The sequence below is a fragment of the Panicum virgatum genome, chromosome 8N, assembly GCF_016808335.1.
Source record: "Panicum virgatum strain AP13 chromosome 8N, P.virgatum_v5, whole genome shotgun sequence".
Lineage (NCBI taxonomy): Eukaryota > Viridiplantae > Streptophyta > Magnoliopsida > Poales > Poaceae > Panicum > Panicum virgatum.
In genome coordinates, this window is record NC_053152.1 from 2749626 (window position 1) to 2771269 (window position 21644).

At 48.6% G+C, this 21644-nt stretch overlaps 2 protein-coding genes across 4 annotated transcripts; both read right to left on the reverse strand.

Moving 5' to 3' along the window:
• Window positions 1-2962: 2962 nt before the first annotated feature.
• LOC120686150 (MAGE-like protein 2) lies at window positions 2963-9314 on the reverse strand. Of its 3 annotated transcripts, none has more exons than XR_005680011.1 (3): window positions 8300-9314; window positions 3493-3617; window positions 2963-3345 (listed from the first exon to the last, which is right to left on the reverse strand). XR_005680011.1 is itself a non-coding variant. In XM_039968323.1 (2 exons), the coding sequence occupies exon 1, from the start codon at window positions 9199-9201 to the stop codon at window positions 8302-8304; it is 900 nt and encodes a 299-aa protein (XP_039824257.1). In that variant the 5' UTR covers window positions 9202-9306; the 3' UTR covers window positions 2963-3345; window positions 8300-8301. The 3 variants fall into 3 exon arrangements, 1 of the variants encoding a protein (XP_039824257.1); XR_005680012.1 differs by lacking the exon at window positions 3493-3617 and adding an exon at window positions 5244-5293; XM_039968323.1 differs by lacking the exon at window positions 3493-3617 and having other exon boundaries at window positions 8300-9306.
• A 2451-nt stretch (window positions 9315-11765) lies between these two features.
• On the reverse strand, window positions 11766-17130 carry LOC120686187 (exocyst complex component EXO70A1-like). Its single transcript, XM_039968358.1, has 13 exons — window positions 16731-17130; window positions 16524-16619; window positions 15715-15920; window positions 15313-15546; window positions 15031-15169; window positions 14738-14950; window positions 14364-14569; window positions 13645-13845; window positions 13466-13565; window positions 12747-12832; window positions 12514-12660; window positions 12248-12403; window positions 11766-12091 (listed from the first exon to the last, which is right to left on the reverse strand). The coding sequence occupies exons 1-12, from the start codon at window positions 16896-16898 to the stop codon at window positions 12286-12288; spliced, it is 1914 nt and encodes a 637-aa protein (XP_039824292.1). The 5' UTR covers window positions 16899-17130; the 3' UTR covers window positions 11766-12091; window positions 12248-12285.
• Between the last annotated feature and the right edge of the window lie 4514 nt (window positions 17131-21644).

Here is a 21644-nt window from a genome sequence, read left to right on the forward strand (position 1 = left end):
TTGAATTCAATTGACCAGCCGGCGGCGTGAGGAGATGTGCGCCCGGCCGGCGAGCCTGCTCGAGGAGCTGAAGGCGGCCGTCTGACGACGTGGCGCGGCGCGGCGCGCCCTGGAACGCGCGTCGCTGGAGCCCAGCGCGGCCGCACGCACGGCGCCCGCACGGTCGACGCGGCACGGGCGCTGGTCGCGGAAGACAGGGCCGCCGCAAACCATGGCACGGAGCGCTGGCGATGGGAGGAGAAAGGAGCTGGATCGGTGTCTGTAAAGGGCAAGCTTGCCCCTGCCTCCGGTCTCCGTGCGTGCACCGGGGAGGGCCTCTCTTTTCTCCTTTCTCCGACACCGCACAGCAATTGCACGTGAAGCCACTCGGGCACCGACGACACCGTGTGACTCCGCAGGGCTCAGCAGCAGCCGCAGCGACCGGCACGCGGCGGATGCGTCGGAACTAGCCGGAGCACGCAGGAGGAGCCTCGCGGTGCCCATGCCGTGCCGGATCCATCGGTTCTCGTCACCTCTCGGCTTGTCGCCGGTCGCCGCTTTGCTTTTCTTTGTGCCAGGCTAGATGAGGCTGGAGCGTCATCATCATTGCTGCCGCAGACATGGCGTGCCGGTCGAGCTTTGGATGGCCATGGTTACGGGTGGCAGGATAGGGGAGGTGCGGCCGAGGTTCGGTGACCAAACGGCTCACTCCGACCAGAGCAAGCCGATTTCTTTGAGCTGGTTGGTAGATGGTCTATTGCGAAGAAGAGGGATGGCTTTGGCGGTTTGGCCCGAGGGAGTACAGGTAGCAAAGGAAAGCCTGTTGGGATCCGCTTGCAAGATCGTCCTGCGTGTCGGGTTGCGGCGGAACTGGAGGGCGATCCATTCGGCAGGGCGCTGGATGATCCGTAGGGTTGGTTTGGTTTGGTTGGTGGGGGAACGGCCTAGGGTCTAATCCCCCGCGGGGGCATGGCGGCGAAGAAGAAGCAGCCGAGCAAGCTGGCGATCACACGCAGCTCCCCCTGCCACGAGGTAGGGATGTCAAATTTACCCGCGGGTACCCGACCTGATGGGTGAGGATATGTGTATGAAATTTTATCCGCGGGTATAGGTACGGGTATAAAATTTCGCCCGCGAGTAGAGCACGGATAAAATTTTTTACCTGCGGGTACCCGAAATACAAAAAATAATCTAGAGAACTCATATCATTTACAAATTTTATGTCTCATTTTCTTGCAATTGTATGAACTAAATAGATGGATAGTGAGATTATGTGAACTAATAGATGTGAAAATGATATTGACATTTTGCTTATTATTTTTAGTGGAGCGTACGGTTATTGTTATATTTTTTAGATGAAATACATAACTAGAATTCAACGCATGTACTTACGTACAACTACAAAATAGATATTGAAAATAAGAAAAAATGGTGCACGATGATCCATTTACTTCTACTAATGCTTTGTGTTCGCTTATATGGATGATAAATTCAAAATATGCTAGTCAATACGACCAAATGATATGTTATTTATGCTATTATTAAATTACCCGATGGTTACCCGAAACCCGACTCGTACCCAGTGGGTATGGGTACGAGTATAAAATTTTACCCGCTAGACTTCGCGGTACGGGTATGTCTTATAGTTTCGGATATTGTCGCGGACGGGTATTTACTCTACCCGCACCTTACCGACCCGTTGTCATCCCTACACGAGCCCACCACGTCCCGCTCTCCACGTGTCCCTGTCGTCCCTGCCCATCCGTGCTCGCATTCATTCCAGATCGTAAATGTACCGGCCGCTCGGTGATCGGTCCGGCCGGCGGGACCTCTCGCCGGGGCCGGGCTCCACTCGGTCGCCGCCGCCGCCGCTCCGCGCATCGAGTGGGCACGCGCTTTGCCGTTTTCTATTCAAGTGGTGGGAGAAGAATCCGTGGCGCGCAGACCGTCGTGCTGGTCACGCCGCGTGCCAAAGCGGCGGGGTTTCTTGTGCAGACACAAAGGTGAGGGCGTGGCGCGGTAGGCCGGCGGAATCGGGTTCTAGCGGCAGCCTGCACTGCAGCTGAACTAAACATGGCTCACCGTTCACATCGCAGCTGCAGCTGAACTAAACATGGCTCCGCATTGCGGGGAAGCAGTACTCATGCAGATGATGCAGGCGACATGATGGTGTGGCCAGTGGCCATGTTCTGCTGCAGCAGCAGCAGCGGTGAGGTGGTTCGTGGAGCACAGGAGTAGGCCGGCCGGCCGGCGCAGGGTGTTTGAGGCTAGGGGTGGTAAAGGGTTCAACATTTTGAATTACAAAATCTAAGGGCCGGTCCCTAAAAGGGCCGGGCTCTAATATTATACAATTTTGAACTAAAAAAATTTAAAGGCATTGTTGGACTGTGAGGAGGCCACTAAAGCCATGGCCCATTACCACCCCTATCTGAGGCACATGGAGAAGAGAAGAGAAACATAACATGAGCAGGGTGAAGCAGCCCCAGGGGTCATTGCATGGATCAGAATCATCATCAGCAGGCCTGCCAGGCCACCAGCCGGCCTGAATTCCAGTCGCGACGATCCGTGGGGATCGCGGCAGGTTGTACAATTATGCATTGTTGGCGCGCTTAACTACAAATTGTTGAAGGCTGCGATGCAAAGCCAAAAACACATCTCACAGAATCTTCCATCAGGCACGCAACAAAGGACAGGACGAGGGAGGACAGGTGCCAGCAGAATAATTTTGGGGACAATGCTTTTAATAATATATACTAACAATCAATCATTCATGTATAGCTAGATTGTTGCAAAAGGGACATGTACCAAGGAGGATACATACAGGACATCCGCCCGAGTACGGGCAGGCGGCAGCGTAGATGGGCACCTGATCCGTGGATAGAAGATACCATAGGCTCGATTAGGCATGTGGGTGTGTCAAACTGAGTCGGTGCTACCACCAATACAGACGGCAATCATGCCCCATGATGCGGGACCAAGAAGCTAAGCAATGGATGGTGGTGTATTCCTGTCTTTCGACCATCCATGCCGAAGAAGATTTTCTGCTTCCAAGCATTGACTCAATGTACATTTCCCATGAGGCTCCATAGCACACGCAAAATGACCACCACGCACAAACATCCTTGCCATAACCTTCACAACCATTCGTGTTGAAGCTATCATAGATACAGATTCATATTTCTCCCAATCATTTCAGAACTCTCTCGCTCGCTACTCTATTACAGCCAGGCAAAACCATGGTTTCCCAGGCTCATCAAATCAATGCCGATACACCATCTCGCAGTGCCAGTTAGCTTCTTGTACCTATGGAATAAGTTCCCTCCGATCAGCAGCCCCCAGTAGTCAACGAACATGGTATTGTGAATCCTGATAAGAGCAAACAAAATAACAAGGTCGGTCTAGATACCAAAGTGGGTGCATAGGGAAGGGGAGGGAAAAGTAGTGTGCTTAAACACTAGCGTAATCCAGTATACAATAGTGGACTACTTGGCAGATGTCAACTGAAGTTTAGACCTGTTTTGCAAGCTTAGACTTAATAGTCTGGACGCTACATGACAACAGTGATTGCTGCCAACATATTCTCCTGAAAGTGAATCAGTATCCAGCAGTACACTACGCACAAACACAACAAAGGAGATCTGCAGGCACGAAGAGTACCATATTCAATATTGGCACAACACGAAAGAAAACATAGTGGCAAAATCAAGACAGAAAGAGCAAGCAAAAGAAAATAAAAACAGAATAAAGATATCTATACCTAGGGTTCCTAGATAGCACCCAGGCAGTGGTTCATGGATTCTTCTACAGCATAAGCATGTGTACCAAAGAAAGCAGTTCAGATATGGAATCACTACATTATCTGTTTTCATACTGGATGCATAAATGCAAACATGTGGATGCATTTTGCACTTAGCAGACTTACAAGGCCCGACACCTAAAATATGTGAAAACATCGTTTGTGTCGACCAACCAATATGGACTCCAAGCCAGGCAAAAGCAATACCTTCACACTTCAGAGCTTCAATTGAATTAAATATTTAGCAAGCAGATATAACAGTCCACATTATTTGTGAAGAATGAGGAAATGGACTATCAAAGCTCCAGCTCATGCTTAATTGTTCATTGCCTCCTATCACTACTAAGTTCCATGCAAGGCAACCTCCTGCTCAACAGGACGGAATTCAGGCATCATGCATCTAGCAAGAAAATGGATGTGTGTTAACATCGTGGCTTTATACCTTTTCTAGGCAACAATGATAGAAGAGCCACTCTTTCTTCCCTGATTTTAGCATCAATGTAAAAAACCAGTTTTCACATGTGTCACATGAACTTGATGCATTCTCCATGAGCATGCCAACCGAGTAGAACTATGAACAGATAAAAATACAAGCAATAGAGTACAAGATCATAAGCAGTTTGTGCATTTCATTCATGGAAATGGCTCCTTTTGTCTTCATAGTTATCGAGGAGGTGGGTCCTCTAAACAATGCTTAATCTGAGAATCTCAAGACTCACAGTTTGTCATTACGAGGCACTCTAAGCATAAGTTGGTGAAGATTGATACTAATGTAACAAGTTCCCAGCACTAAGCGGTAAATCTCACAGTGAGCATCTACATCCAATCTATTGCAACATAAAAGGGTGAATAGTTCACACCTCCTCTAAAGAATTATCTTCATGCTGCCATTATTTAACTCCAGATTTGCATTACCCAAGGTCTACAGTTCCGCAACTACAATCAATCCTAAAATGGAAACATCCAAAAAAAAAAGTGTACTAATATTTTTACTGTCCACAAATTTTAGCTTAATATTGCTAAGAATTCACTGGATAAAATTAAACACCTGTACATCTTGTATTGAGAGCAAAGGTCTGAAAACCAAACTACAGATATGGACCATGACTAAAATTTTACCAAGTATAGCTTAAATTCATGTTGTCCCAAATTTCTCATTACGCATTTCATAGATAAGGAAAAAGGGGATTTAAAAAAAGTTGGCAAACACAACTGATACCTAAGTGATTCAGCCACCACAACTGCCGGTTCATATGAACTGCTACAAAAATCACCCGCCTTGGCAATAGGCACCACCATCCCACCCAACACCAAATAGCCTCTTAGCTTACCTAATTGACCTAGACGCTTCACTCGTAGCTAGGCGCCAATGTAGTTTTTTACGCCTTTTAAAACACTGCATGCCATGTACACAAAATCTAGTAACGCCAACTATAGCAAGGCAGAACTCAAATATACAAATCCCAACCTCTGTCACTCCACTGATGTTTAGCATTCACCAGGCATGGCTAAAAGATTCTGAAAAAATGGAAAAGGTAATTAATACATCGAGGTTTTTCAAATTCATAGGTTTAGAACTCTGTAGCTATAAGTTTGCCAGGTTCTCCATTGCTTAACATAGGAGATTAGTTAACCTAAGCATCTTTTGGGTTCTTTATATATTTTTCTCTTTCTAGTATCATACTTCACAACAGTTGACATTTGACATCCAAATGTTACCACCATTGACATTTCCATAAAACTATTTGGGTTCGTTATATACCATCTTTCCTCTACTTATAGTAGCATATTCTGCTGCTGTTGATATTTGACACCAACATGTTACTGTTCCGAATTGGAGATAGGATTCCGAATTGGAGATAGGAAGAAGAGAGTGAACTTTCTGTATGTATTGAGTTAGGCCCTTTGGGCATATATAGAGTACAAGAGGAGATGAGAGACCCCAAACCCTAGACTAGAGTACAATGACACTTATACCCTTAACACCCCCTCTCAAATGCAACGTGAATGCAATGACGTTGCATTTGGAGAGTTAACACTAAGCACTAGACTCAAAAGAAACAAGAAAAAGATACATCCAAGTCTAAAATCTTGATATCATCAAAGCGTGCAACTCTTGAACATGTCATGTAGATGAGCTCCTCCACAAGAGGGTGTTGCCTTCACAAACCAGTACTTGAGCAAATACCTCGAGTCTTCACAAACTAGTACGTCGACTCCTCAAACACAAGCCTTGCTTTGGAGACTTGAACTCGACAAGAATAGTGAGATGTGTCAAACCAGCCAAAGATAGAAAGCACCACTACAAGACGGCAAGTGGTGAGACAGGAAGGTGATGACGACAAATAGACGGCCATTGATCATGACATGGAGCAAGACGGCTCCGAAAGGGACCAAGAGGGCAAAGGTCGCATCAACGACGATGATGGGGCAGCCACACATCATGGCAAACCCGAAAAAGAAAATGATGGCTGATTTGGCAACTAGGATGTAGGCACGCACGGCATTGGCGAACTGAAGGTATGCAATTGGACTTGGATTGATAATGACTTAGATGAACACAGAAGAACATGACACTGACTAATATGCTAGCAGAAGCATGCAGCTAGGATATGAAACGGCAAAACAATTTAAGCAGCAAGCAAAACTACTAGCAGATGATACGGATGGACACGGATGGAAAAATGACACAATATAGTAGATATTAGCAGCAGCAAGCAACATGCAAAAGCAGTAGAGATTGCAGCAGCAGGATACAAATGGCAGGAATAATGGGGCGCAAACCATCTCAATCGAGCCTCCAACAGCCCAAAATGACGGCCCAACAGACCTGCAGGCCCAAATTTGAGCCACAGATCACGGGCAAGCAGAGCTGAAGAAGGCTGGGCGGTGGCGCTGAAGCAGCAGCAAAAGCACAGGCGCAGGAGGTGGGGCACGACGAGATGACGGAGGGAGCGGCCGGCGACGACAGGCGCGGACGGGCAGGGACGACGCGGACAGGCGCCACGCGAGGGGCGCAGACAGCGCGGGCGGCGCGGACGGGTGTCACGCGATGGGCGTGGACGAGGGCCGCGTGACGGCGGCCACGACAGGCAGCCAGGAGGTGGCCGCGACGGACGAGGGAGGCGGGGGCGGCGACAAATCGACGGCGGCAGCGACGGGCCGATGGTCTGCCGCGAATCGACGACGACGGGCGGTGGCGGGCCACTCCTGCCGCAGATCTGGCGCTGTCGAGGAAGAAGACGGCCGCGACGACGAGCGGCGAAGGCGGGAGGAAGACGAGGCCTGCACGGGCGGTCATGGATGGCGACGACGGCCGCAACGGGCGGCGCGACGACGGATCCGCAGCGGGCGGAGGCGATGGCGGGCGGAGCCATGACGACGACCAGACAGGCGACGGCGCGCGACAGCGCGCGACGACGGCGGAGGACGACCGCAACGGGCGGATCTGCGCGAAGATGAAGGCGACGACGGGTACGCTGCTCTCTACTGCTGCTGGGACTCAACTGGAAAGGAAAATGGGTTTGGGGCTTGATGGAGATGCTGCCCCTAGGAGCAGATCGATGCTCCCAGGGGCGGGGCAGCGGAGACGGAGGGTGGAGGACCGGATCGAACTAAGGCTGTGATACCATGTTCCGAATTGGAGATAGGAAGAAGAGAGTGAACTTTCTGTATGTATTGAGTTAGGCCCTTTGGGCATATATAGAGTACAAGAGGAGATGAGAGACCCCAAACCCTAGACTAGAGTACAATGACACTTATACCCTTAACAGTTACCACCATGGAAATGTCAATAAAACCATTTACTCTCAGCTCAGATCCGATTCAAAAAGTAGCTCACACGAACAAGAACAAGAATGAAAATAAATGCTAGCCCCTTGAAACCCAAATCAGCGCACAACACCAAAATCAGGGTTTTGCACATTATATAAACAAAATAAGAAATGCAATTACTAAAGGGCTGGCAAACAAAATTCATATATATAAGTGAATCAAGCACGACAGTAATCAATTCATATGAACTATTTCAAAAGTCGCCTGACTAAGCGCTAGGTGCCAACCTGTAACACACACCTAACTGTGGCCTAGCCCACCTAAGAAGCAACCAGGCACTTGGCGTCACAGCATCATCCTGCCAACAGCCTAGTTATGTATTCATCTTTTCCTAGAAACAGATTCTAGGAAATTAAAAGGAACTATTTAATATGATTTAGATTTGTCAGGTAGTATCTCTGTTGCTTAACATAGGAAACTAGTAAACCAGCATTAGTCAAACATCTGCTGGGCCCTGTACTGTGTTTTCCTCTATTTATAGTGCCATAATCGCACTGCCGTTGACCATTGACTCCAACATGTCACCGCCATTGACATTCCCAAATCTGCCACTACAGAATCAAACCACCTCAGGACAATGCTAGCCATACAATTCACACAAAAGCTTGACCTGACTCGATTCCGCAAGTAAGATTAAGACATACATATAGATGACGGGGCAGTAAATCAGCAGGACTGCTACATACTAACCTTCACAACACGACATCGCACCGTCTCGGCGGGCCGCTGAACGCTGCCTCGGTGGAGTTCTTCCCGCGGAAAACCACCTGCACGCCGTCGCACATAACCCTCATGACCCTGCGTCGCGTGCGCCAGCCCCCTCTGTCGAAGACGGCAACGGCCATGAGCCGGACCTGGACGCCGACGGCGCCCCCGCCCCCGCCGCTCCTGAGCGGGGCGGCATCGTCAGGCCCCACGTAGGCGTCGTCGACGACGAGGCGGAAGGCGAGCGTGGTGGTGTTCCCGGGGCCCTGGCTGAAGGGCGCGAGCGAGGCGACGGCGATCGGGGAGGAGGGCGCGAAGGAGACGGAGGCGAGGGGCGAGAAGTAGGTGACGGAGAGCTTGGCGTTGGGGTTGGCGGCGAGGAGCGCGGCGTCGAAGGTGGCGGAGAGGGAGGAGTTGGAGGGGGAGTAGGCGACGCCGGAGAGCGCGAGGGAGGTGAGGGAGAAGGCGGGCGCGCGCGGGCGGAGGAGCAGCCAGACGATGAAGGTGGCGGCGCCGAGGAGGAGGAAGGCGCCGACGACGGCCGCGAGGAGGCGGCGCAGGCAGGTGGGCGGCGGCGGGTGGGGCGCGTAGTGGTGGTGGTGGTGCGGCGGCGGCGGCGGGTAGGGGTAGGGGTGGTGGGGCGGCGGCGGGTGGTGCGGGGGAGCGGGGTAAGGGTAGGCGACGCCGAAGGCCGCGGTGCCGTTGGGGGGCCCCGCGGCGGAGGGAGGCGGCGCGGCGGCGGCGAAGTAGGCGGCGGCGGGGGCGGGGTTCCCGTTGGGGGAAGGGTTGGCGGGGTAGCCCATGGCGGGCGCCGGAGGGGCCGGGGGCTTGGCGCCGGGGTGGTCCGGCGGGTGCGCGGAGGAGGAGGAGGAGGAGGAGGGCTGCATGCCGGATCGCTGGATCCGGCGGGCGGCGGAGTGGCGCTGGTTGGTCGGTGAGAGCTGGCTGGTGCAGGTGCTGATGGTGGCGGCGTGGTGGGGTTTGGCGATGTGGGTGGGGAGGGGTGATGCCGTGATGGTGATTTGGGATCTAACCGAGCGAGTCCGTGGCCTGTAGCGCGCTTTAGTAATAATTTTGACCATTAATTACGGTGTCAAATAAAATTAGTTTACAAAACCAATTTCAGAACCTCCGCGCTAGTGATATTGAAGAATCTAATGAGGTCTTTGACCACGTAATTAGAAAATAGTTACTGTAGCATCACTGTAACTAATCATTAATTAATTACTGTCATTAGATTCGTCGCGAAAAATTACACTCATCTCTAAAAAAATTTTGCAAATAGACTTTATTTAGTACTTTATGCATACGAGATTCTCTTCTCGAAAAACATGTGCCCTAGTTTTGTTGCCAAACCAAACCAAACAAAGCCACTTGAGACGTCGAGATAGCGGCGGAGCAGAGGACAGCGCGTGCGTGCTGTGCTTCTGTACGTCGGTTCCAACTGACAGCACTGTAGGCGTAGGCCGCAGCCGCAGATCCGCACGCACGCGGCGGGGCGGATAAACCCCGTTCTGGTTTACGGTTTTACCCCCTCCTCTTCTCCGGTTTATTTAGACTGCACATGAATTTAGAAGTATTATGGATGGGTGAAAAACCAGCGACGTCCAATATAAAAGAGAGAAAATATAAAAGAGAGTTATGCGGGCGGTTTAGAAAGCGGCCGCTCCTAGCCGGCGAAAAAGCTTCTACTCTCACTATTACTACACATTAAAAGCTAATGGGATCCGCCACCATACAGGATGATGTGGCACTTTTGCAATCTGCAGGCGGCTAAGACCATTAGCCTTGCTCTTAAGATGGAAGAGCACAATAACTTAGCAAGTTGAACGTGTGGATTAGAGCGGAGTAATTAAGGATTAGCGTTGTGTGGAAGACGCGGCGATATCTATTTTGTTTCATTTTCCTTGGCTGTATTTTCTTTCATATTTGCGACATAGACAATGAATATGATTTGAAGCTTGGTTCCCTAGGAACCCTAGTCGATCTTTGTGAACTGATCGCGTGTTGGCACCAATGAAAATATGTATTTATAGCTTTCAGGTTCCTTCAACCAAACTTTCGAGAGTGGGGCTGATCGTGGTGAGAGATGGTGATGAGGATCAATAGTAGACACGGTGATGTGCCTACTGTGAGTCCACTTGTCAGCAATATTTGAATAACGGTTTGAAAATCCTGCCTCTAAATTGCTATTTGAAACATTGGTTGTGACTAGGGCACATCAACAGAGCTAACACGAATGGTGGGTGGTAACGCGAGCGTCGACAAAAACGGCAATTATAATGCACTTTGTACGGGTTCAATTTTGAGTACGCCATGTTTAGTTTTCAAAAAAATTCCTACAGTACCCATCACATCGAATCTTCGCACATTTGAATGGAGTATTAAATACAGTTAAAAAATAATTAATTACACAGTTCAACTGTAAATGAGGAGACGAATCTTTTAAACTTAATCAGTTCATGATTGGGCATTAATTGACAAATAACAACGAAAGTGCTACGGTACTCAAATCTAAAAAATTTCGCAAACTAAATACCCAGCCTACCGCGAAGTCAACGACGGGTGAAGTGGGAGTGGCCACAAGGCAGTGATGGCGCAACCTACATTGTTATTCCAAGAAGCAAGGAGGTACTAGTGCAGAGGAAAGTATCCGAGCTAGGTGACGCTCTAAAGACAGATGGACACCATGTTACTCTTACCAAGGAAGAAATCCATGGCAGGGAGTTGCAGATATATCAGGCTCACACTTTTTATCTTTCCTGCACTTCACTGCATTCGGAACATATTCCATCGGTCACCAGTAAAATCTTGACATCGACGTGTTCACCATGAAGAAAGCGATGCTCAAAGTCAGGTTAGCCCTCTGGACAAGCGCTGATGAAAAAGGAACACGAAAATGGACCTTGCCTTAACCGTGGCGCTAAATGCAAACCCTACCTGACCCGTCACTTGCTATCTGCAGAGGAAAGTAGCACCCAAGCAACTGCGTTCGGCAGGCTGGAGCTGGAGGCTGGAACTGGAGTGGTGTGAGAGAAAAACACTGTTACCTGGCTGGTGGCTGGAGTGGTGAGAGAGAAAAATACTGTAGGGCCGAAGGACATTTCACCAGCCGAACACGGTGAAAACATGTGTCCCCTGCTTTATTCTCCTTCGAGTAGGAACACTCCTACACAATTCGCAAGAAAAAGGGAGAGGAAAGCACTACCTCCCCTTTTTCCTCACCATAACTATCATGTAAAATTTAGGTTGGTGATATCGCTCTAACTCCAACTATCACCTAACCTAGGGCTGTTTCATTTGCAACATACTTCTACACTCATGAAACATACTAAATCTAGGCTTGTTCCAACTCCAATTCCAACTGTCATTCTATCCCAGGGAACTGTTTCGTTGCAGCAGAGTTCTAAACTCATCAAAGATACTGAATTTAGGCTTAAGCCATCACTCCGATTCCAACTATCATCCATCTTCGGGAAGTATTTCGTTGCAGCAGAGTTCTATACTCGTGAAACATACTGAATTTAGGCTTAAGCCATTAAGATTCAACTATCATCTATCTTAATAAACTGTTTTGTTGCAACAGGTAGTTCTATGCTCATAAAACGTACTCTACAGCACCAACGAAAGATTAGCATTCGAGCTGCTGATAGTGAACCCACAGCGTAGGTTTCTTTTTGCTTTTCAGGTCAGTGCCATGATACAGTTGAGACCTCCATCAGGAAACGTCACCAGCACATTTTCACCCGTTAGCTTGCCGTGTCAGCCACCCAAATGCTGAAAAAAGAAAATTAGGCATGCTTTCTGAAAAAAGAAAATTAGGTAGGGCTCAGCAGAGCAAACGTTTATGTCACTATGTTATATATGCGGTGCAAGAAGACCTGGTTGTTGCATCGGAAAAGATCTTAGCACAGGCTGTGCTCTTGAACTTACTGGCGTCTGGCTGTACTCAGTGTGGTCCCTATCCGTGCTCAGCGCTTTTGCTCTGCCCATTGCTGTCCTTCGAAGAACTGGCCTAGAAGTTGGTCCACGGCTTCTGGGCTGTACCGGACGTACTTCTGCGGGTTCTTGTTGTTCTCCACAAGATTACTGCAATTCAAAACGATAGTGTCAATCTTACTGGAACTACATGTAGCAAATCGCATGGATAGGAAACCATTGTGATCGTAGGGGGTGCACGAAATGATTTGATGAAGTACCCAAAGCGTTTGATAAAAGATCTATAGGCTGGCAACAGAACTTCGGCTACAGCAAGCCTCAAGGATTCTCGCAGTTCTTGATCAGGTACAATCCACTGTGATTGCTTTGCATGAAGCTCTTCAAATTGCATGTTGAAAGACTTAAACCTGCCAAGGCAAAAGGCAGAGGTGTTTGAGAGTACTGATTTCTGTTATTGTGCAAAGTTAAAACTGAGATGCCTCCAAGTACTCACCGTTCTTTGATCATAGCTCTTGAGACTCCACTACTGCTAAGGTCACCACTGCTGCCCGCTCCTTGGACAGAAAGTGTCTGAAGAATCTAAAATAACAAAAGAAGAGCACCTATAATCAAGTGTAGTTCAATGGGTAGCTATGTACAATCATGCAAATAAAACATAACAAACATATTAACTGATGAATCCACAATTCCACAGAACATAAAAGAATGCCTTGACAGGTAGAGATAGACTACAAAAATGCCTAGAAACATTAAATCATTGGCATCCAAGCATTGCCACAAGTTTTTCTGTACTAGATTCAGCTAAAATAAATGTGTTCCCATTGAGTTTCATAATAGTGGGCGTACAAGAGAGACTTCCAGATGTTACAATTTTTGAATTAAAGGGCTAGACCATACAGTAGAGATGTGTTTTATATGCACAGCCTCAGCTTTATAAAATTCGAAGTGGAATGAACGTAGCATTATCATGTATGAGGAGCACTACTATACCCTCATATATGATTTATGACATAATCAACATGTAAGCCTCCATATTGTACTCACAGAAATTAGAGTGCTAGTGCTTGAAGAATATTTAAACAGCAGTGTGATCAAAACAAAAGAAAAAAAAGAACCATTCCCAAAAAAGGGTCAATAAGGTTCACACATCTAACATTATGCAGCCAAAAAAAAAAGTAAGATGGTATAAAGAGATTTTGCTGATCCACTAACCTTTGCCCAAGCAACACGTTTATACTGATTGGCATTTTGCTGCACAATCCTGCGATGCCTCTGAATCCAGTCATCACCAAGTATATCTTTTGCTTCTGATCTGAGGCAACACAAGCGATCATTAAATAAACAGGTTATGAGAGTATTGTACAATACAGACCTTGTAAATACAGACATACCTGCGAACAGATCTAACCATATAGTGGACATTGTTCATTAGAAATAAGTAAGTTAATGCAGGATCCTTATACTGTTTAGATTTTCCATCCAGGTTATTCTGAAGGGCCTGCATTATCCTTGTGGTAACAGCAGCAAGCTGAGATTCTGCCTCAGTGCCACTATCAAATTCCAGAAATAGTAGCTTCAAGGTTGACTGATAACTGTTCAAATCAGAGTAATATTTGTTACATGTACTATTTCAGAAACAATAGCAGGAAAACAAAAAACAAAAAAACAAAGGATACATTGCTTATTGCTTATAAGAAAATGAACAAAACAAAATAGAACAACTAAATCATAACCGAAGACATTCTAGATTCTAGAAGCCCAAGTTCGTTGAGAAAAGCAAGATCAAAAGATGCTTTAAATAAGTTTGTATAGGTATTACAGCCTATAGGCAAAAGAACTTCCCTGATGTATATTTCCGCAAAATCTTATTCAGCCTGTTATAATTATGGGCAAGGCACTTGAAATCCTTTCTACTTCAAACAAAACTATTGTCTTATTTATATGTACTCCTCAATAAGATGGTGGTCAGAATAATTCTCTGAAGGCCATAATCATAAAGCCACACAAGTCATGGTTAACATCATGATTTAACATTATGTTAGTTTAATTTATGTGATCAACAATTTTACATGTCCATGAATGACAGAACATTCGAAAGGAGAATACTTACTCAAATAAGAACTTAACATAATTAATCACATAGCTAGTCAAAGGGTGAACGGTTCCATCTTGAACAATAGTTTTTGAAGCATCTTTTTCAACTGCCTCCTCAAAGTCGGCAAATGTCTCCTGAGCAGTTTGTGCCAAGCGCTTTGTTAAGCTTGATGCAGCTTCCCGCATCTCAATGCAAGGTTTGCCTTCAAATATTTCGTCAATCTGATAAAAACAAAAGTTCAAACAAAGCTAGTAATGACTTATTTGTCATAATAAAAAATCTAATAGTTTAAAATCACAAGGGCAAAAAAGCTGAACCAACTAATTTTTCAAGAAGAAAAGTATGTCAAACATTTGGCAAGCGGACTTTGTAAGTTGCTTCCAAAATACCTCTGGTTGAAGTTCACGCATTACTTCATACATGTCAAGCAATACAAACAGCTTTTCAGGGGACCTTTTGCTTTTAGCAACAGCATCTCCAAAGCTGAAAAGAGTTAAAACACTATTTGCTGTCAGTTCAGCAAAACAATGGCCCTTGTTAAAGTTGACGCCATCAAAAATCTGATCACAGATTTTTCTTTCCCCTGCTAGTAGTAATTTGACCTGTTTGAAAAGCATAACGTGTTACGTTGATGCTCAAATGGACATACACAATATGAACACATTTTAAGAAGGATCCTTACCGCAATTCGCATAAAGTGTATCCAATTTCCAATTTTAGCCTCCAAAGCCTCCCATTGCATTTTTTGTACATCATCTTTACTAAGCTTTTCCACTCCTAGCTTCCGAAGGCTCATTTCTAGTGCTGAAGCCCGGGAATCTCTGAAGGAAGAGGGGGAAATAGATTGAGTTGAATTATTAAAAAAATCAAATGTAAAATCCCTATATGCGGATAGAAAGTGCGATCTAGCAGGATCTAGTTCAGAATAGATGTAAAACCATAATAAAAGAAAATCGGAACCAACCTGTAGATTTTGTAGCAAGACTGCTGATTTCCAGCCTGAACCAACTGCTGAGCTATGTCATTCATGAGAGGCAATATTCTGGGAGGAATTAGTGTTGGGGTCCTGTATATGGCAGTCTCCAAACCTTTGGATTGATGATCAGAGTGGCCGCCTCCATCAGCCTCCTGCTCAGCTTTTGTTGGCCGCATAGACTTGGGGAGACAATCAAACAGGCGATCAGGCTCAATAGGTTTGCTGAAAAGAAAAGGATAATCAACAGAATATTTTTTAGATACGAACAATTAACACAGCAAAAGTGAACTGTTCTTTTGCAATATGCAGGGAGATAGGTGATAAATAGGTCGGCATTTCAGGAGTGGGCCTCTGCATCACTAGATGCACACAGAAAGCTAACAATCCTACCTGTATGTACTCATCAGCTGCTTAAATTCCTCTTCAATCTTCATAGTAGACTTGGCTAACAGGTTATTGACATGATTCAAAACAGAATCACTGCTCTTGAAGTTCTTATTCGAGTTAAAGAAGCGAACAATGCCTTTGAGCACCTCCACTGCCTCAAGGTAGCTCTCCAAATCCTCATGGGGACCCCTCAGTATTGCCGCCTCAGCCTGAAGCTCAAAAGCAAACATTACAAAACTAAGTGAAGAAGCCAAAATTCTGTTGTTTGGATTTGAAGCTTGACCAACAAAAAAAAAAAGTCAGCAGTAACTTGCAGGATTACTATAATTTTCAATGCAATGAGTTCAGCAAGCAATCAAATTAACACTTCAAAACGTTTTAAAAAAAACAAAACATTCCAGTCAAAGAAATGCTATATTTCGTCCAAAAAAAAAGAAGAAATGGTAACCAAATCTAATCTCGTACAACAGTAAAAATCGCTGACTGAATTTCCTAAAAACAGAAACTTAATGGGAGCAATATCCTTCAGATTGGGGGGTTTGGAGGGGGAGGGGGGCTCATTTTGTATCTATGATTCCTGCATTGAACCTAATTAACCGCGTATACAGCATAAACATGTTACCAAAGACTAATTAACTCCAATCCATCGCAAGGTTTGATAATTTAACAAGAAACGGTTGCGAGGACCTGCCCTTTTGCAATTTGCACATTCAAGCGCCCTCAGATCCAAACAACGCCACGAGAAAACATATCGAATTCACCACGATTTCGGATAAAGGGCCAGCATTCTGACAGAGGGTCAGCGGACGCACCCGGCGGGCAAGGTCGAACTGCGAGAGGATGCTGTCGGCGGCCTTGATCGTCCGGTCGATGTTCTCGTGCGCCGTCCGGATCGCGTGCGTCCTCACCTGCAGCCCCACCAAACAGAAGGTGCCGCCGTCCCTGGATCAAATTTCATGGAAACGAAGCTGCGCGGTGGGTGGAATGGGAGTGTGAGACGGGGGGCGGGGCGGACGTGCCTGGGTGGGGCGCATGGCGGCCTCGAGCGCGGAGAGGCGGTGGTCGAAGGAGCCGAGGATGGCGACCATGCCGTCCGTGTTCCCCTGGCTCCTCCGCAGCGAGTCCCGCAGCATGGCCGCCCGCCGCGACAGCGCGTCCATCGTCCGCGGCAGCGCCCCCACCGCCATCGCCCCTCCTCCCGGATGTCAGATCAAGCGGCAGAGGAAGACGGAGATCTCGGCGCGGAAAGGAGAATGCCGCGGAAGGGCAGAGCGGCTCGGTGGGCAGGCACGCCCCTTCCGGAAGCTTCTGGGAGAGCAGGCCGCGCGGCGCCTCGGCGGACGACGCGGAGGAATGGAAGGGGAAGGAAGCAGCGGTTCGGTGGCGGTGCCGGAGGCCGGCGGCGACGCGTGGCGTGTCGCCGTGGAGGAAGGACGGTGGGGGGAAGTTGTTCGAACGCCTCCGCGATTCGTGCGCGCGCGTTGACCGTTGATCCGACGGACGGCTCGGATCGCAGGTGGGCTGGCCCGTCGGCGGCACGGCGTGGCCCCGACGTGCGTGGGTCCCTCCCGTTCCCCGGTCCGTCGTGACGGGGGGAGCTGGCGGTGCCTCGTGATTCGTTCCGTGCGCAACGCACACAAATAGTAAATAAATAATTTGTACAATAAATTGTCTATCTGGCTGTCTATAAACTATTTAATAAATATATGTATCCATGATCTAGACTAAGGCCCCGTTTGATTGCGCGGTGTAAAAATTTTGAAAAGACATCTTTCTACATTTGAAGTACTAAATATAGACTAATCACAAAAATAATTACATAACTCGTCTGTAAATCGCGAGACGAATCTAATGAGCCTAATTAATCCGGCATTAGATTTTATTTACTGTAGTATTACTGTAGCAATTTAGCATCTAATTACAGCCTAGTTAGGTTCATTAGATTCGTCTCGCGATTTACAGGCAGCAGTCGCAATCCGTTTTTTATTTCGTCTAGATTTAAGTCTCCATGCATGTGCCGGAAAAAAAATTTGGAATTTGGAAGTTTGCATCTAAACACGGGCTAAATAAGATCTTTGTATGTACTTTTGTTGCTTCTTTGAAACAATTGAGATCAATCAAAACAAGATGACCATGGAATGAAAAAACTACAGAAAATGAAAAAAATAAAGAATTTGCCAAATTTTGTAATGCACCAACGAGAGCAATACCCCTTGGTATTTGCCAAATTCTGTATGGCAATTCCGTTCACGGGACAGCACTGTCACTGACACCCTTGGCCCACCTCTCAGCCTTACGTCCTGACCGCCAGCACCGCCCAATCCAATCTCCAATCCACCCCGCACCACGACCAAGCAGCTAGATGTCGCCGACCCGTGGCCGCCCGCCGGCGCCCCCGCTGGCAGCCGAGCTAGTGGAGAAGATCCTCGTCTGCTTCCTACCCGGTGACCCCGCGAGCCTCCTCCGCGCCGCGCTCGTCTGCAAGCCGTCGTGCCGCATCGTCTCTGCCGAGGGCTTCTGCAGCCGGTTCCGCATCGTCTCCGGCGAGGCCTTCTGCAGCCGGTTCCGCATCGCCTCCAGCGAGGCCAGCACAGACGCGGGCGCAGCACCCCAACTCCTGATCCAGGCGCGGCTCCGCGCCAAGACATCTTATCGCAACTGCTGCTACAGCGGGCGTTTCGAGCTGTCGATTTCGTCAGGCAACGGGCCGAGGCCGTCGCCTCGCGAGAGGACGGCAGGGGGCGTCGCTTGCCGGTTTACCCTCAAAAATCACAATTAACCGCTAATAGACGGCATAATAATTGACGTTGTACATGCCCCGAGGGAGGAGGGGTGCAGTGGGGCCAGCTGGTGGTGCCGGTTGCTCGAACGGAAGTTACGGAACGGGAGCGCTGGGACCCGGCGGGGGGTGTGGACCGGGTCCACCGCGTCGGCTTATCCAGTTCTGGATTTTTTTTTTTTTGAGAACTCCAGCCTTCATTCATTCATGAGAGTCCAGATTACAGGGTACATGCAGATGGCTTTGCAACTCCATCGGTGGTGAAAGCCACTCCACCAATGGGTTGTCAGCCGAAGCTAGCTGGGCACATATATGAGCAACCTGATTACAAGTTCTAGGAACAAAAGACAATCTAACATCCCGAAAATCACGACAAATGTCTTCTAAGCGGCTGAGTATCGGTGAGATTTCAGACCGCTGGCTAGTCCTGCTCTCCCACAGCTTGACAAGCACTTGACAATCTGTTTCAATCTCCAACTTGTGGACCCCCCGACGCAGGGCAAGTGATGCCCCCTCGACACAGGCCAAAGCTTCTGCTGCAAGAGCACTAAGGCAGTGACCTATCCATTTTGCTTGCGCCCCTTGGAACTGGCCCTCATGGTCCTGAAGCACAGCACCCACCGATCCTGTACTGTTCCCCATCCGAAAAGAGGCATCTATGTTGCATTTTGTCCAGCCCATTGTCGGACATCTCCATTGTTCCTTTGTTGTTGGTTGACTGCGTTTCGATTTTGTCGGATGGCAGATTTGCCAAAGGTCGAAAGCAGTATCCTTTGCCCATTTGATTGCTTGGTTCATCGGCACACCAGCTTCACCATGGCGGCGCTTGTTCCTCGACATCCAAAGGGCCCACATACCACACAATATAACAGCTGCATCTTGCTCAGTGCAGATCTTCGGATCAAGCAGGTCATGAGCCCAGGTATCCGGGTGTAGGTGTCCTGGAATTTTGACTCCTGTCAGTGCCTTGGTTTGATTCCAGAAAAATCTTGCTATTGTGCAGTCCATCAGCGCGTGCTTTATGGTTTCCACACCTGCTCCACAGACCTCACAATTAGCAACCTCATGATTCCAACAATTGTTGAGTTGCCTCGTGATCATGAAATGGAGGGAGCGTGCGATGATCTTGTGTATGATGGATTATGTGCCATTTGCACCACAAATATGCGCTATGATCGGTGATATCAATCATTCTAGACATACAAGCATCTAATTGGTATAATGACTAATCGGTGAACAAAGATCATTATGATACAAAATGAAAATATGACATGTAATAGAATGGTTGTGATGGCTTTATACGGGTATCTTTTTATTTTTGTGCATATTTTGATCTAGTAATCATAAGACAGTTGCCTAATATATGGTAGTGAACTTAATTAGTGAAGGCTGTTGTTTGTCGTTCAAATATTTTTTGATAAAGTTCTCACGCTATAGAACAATTTGTTTGCCACGGGATGCCGTATATTTGCATGAAGGCTCATCTTATTTCAATTCAGACTAATTAATGAATAAGCCACATGTCTACAGGAACTAAACGTTTGTCACTAAGAATTATGTGACGACGCTCATAGTGGAAAAGATGTCATTATTACGCTTTCATGGAAGTGTTCCATATTTTATATAGTCAATAACATAGCATAACGGTAATAATATCTATCCTCTTTTGGCTACTCCCCTTGTTATCCTCCTCGCCATTGCCCAAGTTTTGCGCCCTGTTCGGCTGGCTGGTTCAGCCAGCCAGCAACAGTGTTTTCCTCTCACACCAAATCAGCCCAACCACCAACCAGCCAGCGGTGTTTTCCTCTCACACTAGATCAGCCCAGCCACCAGCCGAACGATCGTTGGCTCACCCAAGCCTCATCATTATTGCAAATGTTCCCTCGAGGAAGAAACACCTCGAGAGACCAAAAAGATGCTTATGGTAATGTGAGCTCACGAGTGTGATGGCCTGATGGGTGAGGCAGGGAGAAAAATATGGAATTAACTAGCGTCACTATCGACCAACGTGTTCATAGCTTCATAAAAGGTAAGAAAACTTTTTTTGAATATAAAAGAATTCCATTGATGCAAAAAAAAAGGAGTAAAATGTAGCGAGTCTCTAAACTTGTCTTTCTGTGTCATCGCGGTCCCCAAACTCCCAAAAAATACAATTCTGAGTCCCAAAGTTGTTAATTGGTTCACGTAAGATTCAAATCATAATTAGCATTGCTAAACATGGACCTGACATGTGGGGCTCACATGTCAGATCTACCTCCCTCCTTTCTCTAACATGTGGGGCTCAAGTTCGGTGCGGCGGAGCTCGAGGCCACCGAGCTCAACGGCGGATCTCGGCCGTTGCTCGACGGCGCAGGGGAGGGAGGGAGGAGGGGCGCCATCGACGGAGGGAGCAGGGGCCTTCACCGCCGCCTTGCCGCGCTGGATCCGGCAAGGGGGAGGGAGGAGCCGCCACCGCGGCTACCCCGCTGCGGGATCTGACCGGCGCACTCGAGCAGGGGCAGGTCGGCCTCGCCGACGTTTGCGCGGGCGAGCAGGCCTGGCTGCCACGCCTAGTGGCTCTGCCCAGCCGCGCGTTGCCGTGCTGCACCGCCGCCGCACCACGCGCGCGCAGCCGCTCGCCGAAAGCCATAGCACCGCCGCGTCGCAGCTCCCCAGCCATGCTGGTCATGCAGCCGCGTCCGCCACGCGCGGATTCGCCCAGCGGGGCGGAGCAGCCGACGGGGCGCCGCCGCGCCATAGCCTCCGCCGCGCATGGATCCGGCGCCGTGCGGGCCTCCACCAAGACTGAGAGGAGGACGGAGGGAGGGCACTGGGGAGGGAGCGCGCCGGGAGGGAGGAGGGTGCAGAGGGGGGCGGCGTGTCATGGCCTTAGCGCGGCGGCGGAGGAGGTGGCCGGCGGCCTAGGGAGCAGCGGAGGGCGCCGGGGAGGTGGGGCGCAGTGGCGAAGGGAGAGAGGAGCGAGGGAGGCTGGAGGTGGGGCGCACCAACGAGGGAGCTCGAGGCCCGCGCGGGGAGGGAGGAGGGCCGCGTGGCGGCTAGCGCGGGGAGGGAGGAGGGTGCAGAGGGGGGCGGCGTGTCATGGCCTTAGCGCGGCGGCGGAGGAGGTGGCCGGCGGCCTAGGGAGCAGCGGAGGGCGCCGGGGAGGTGGGGCGCA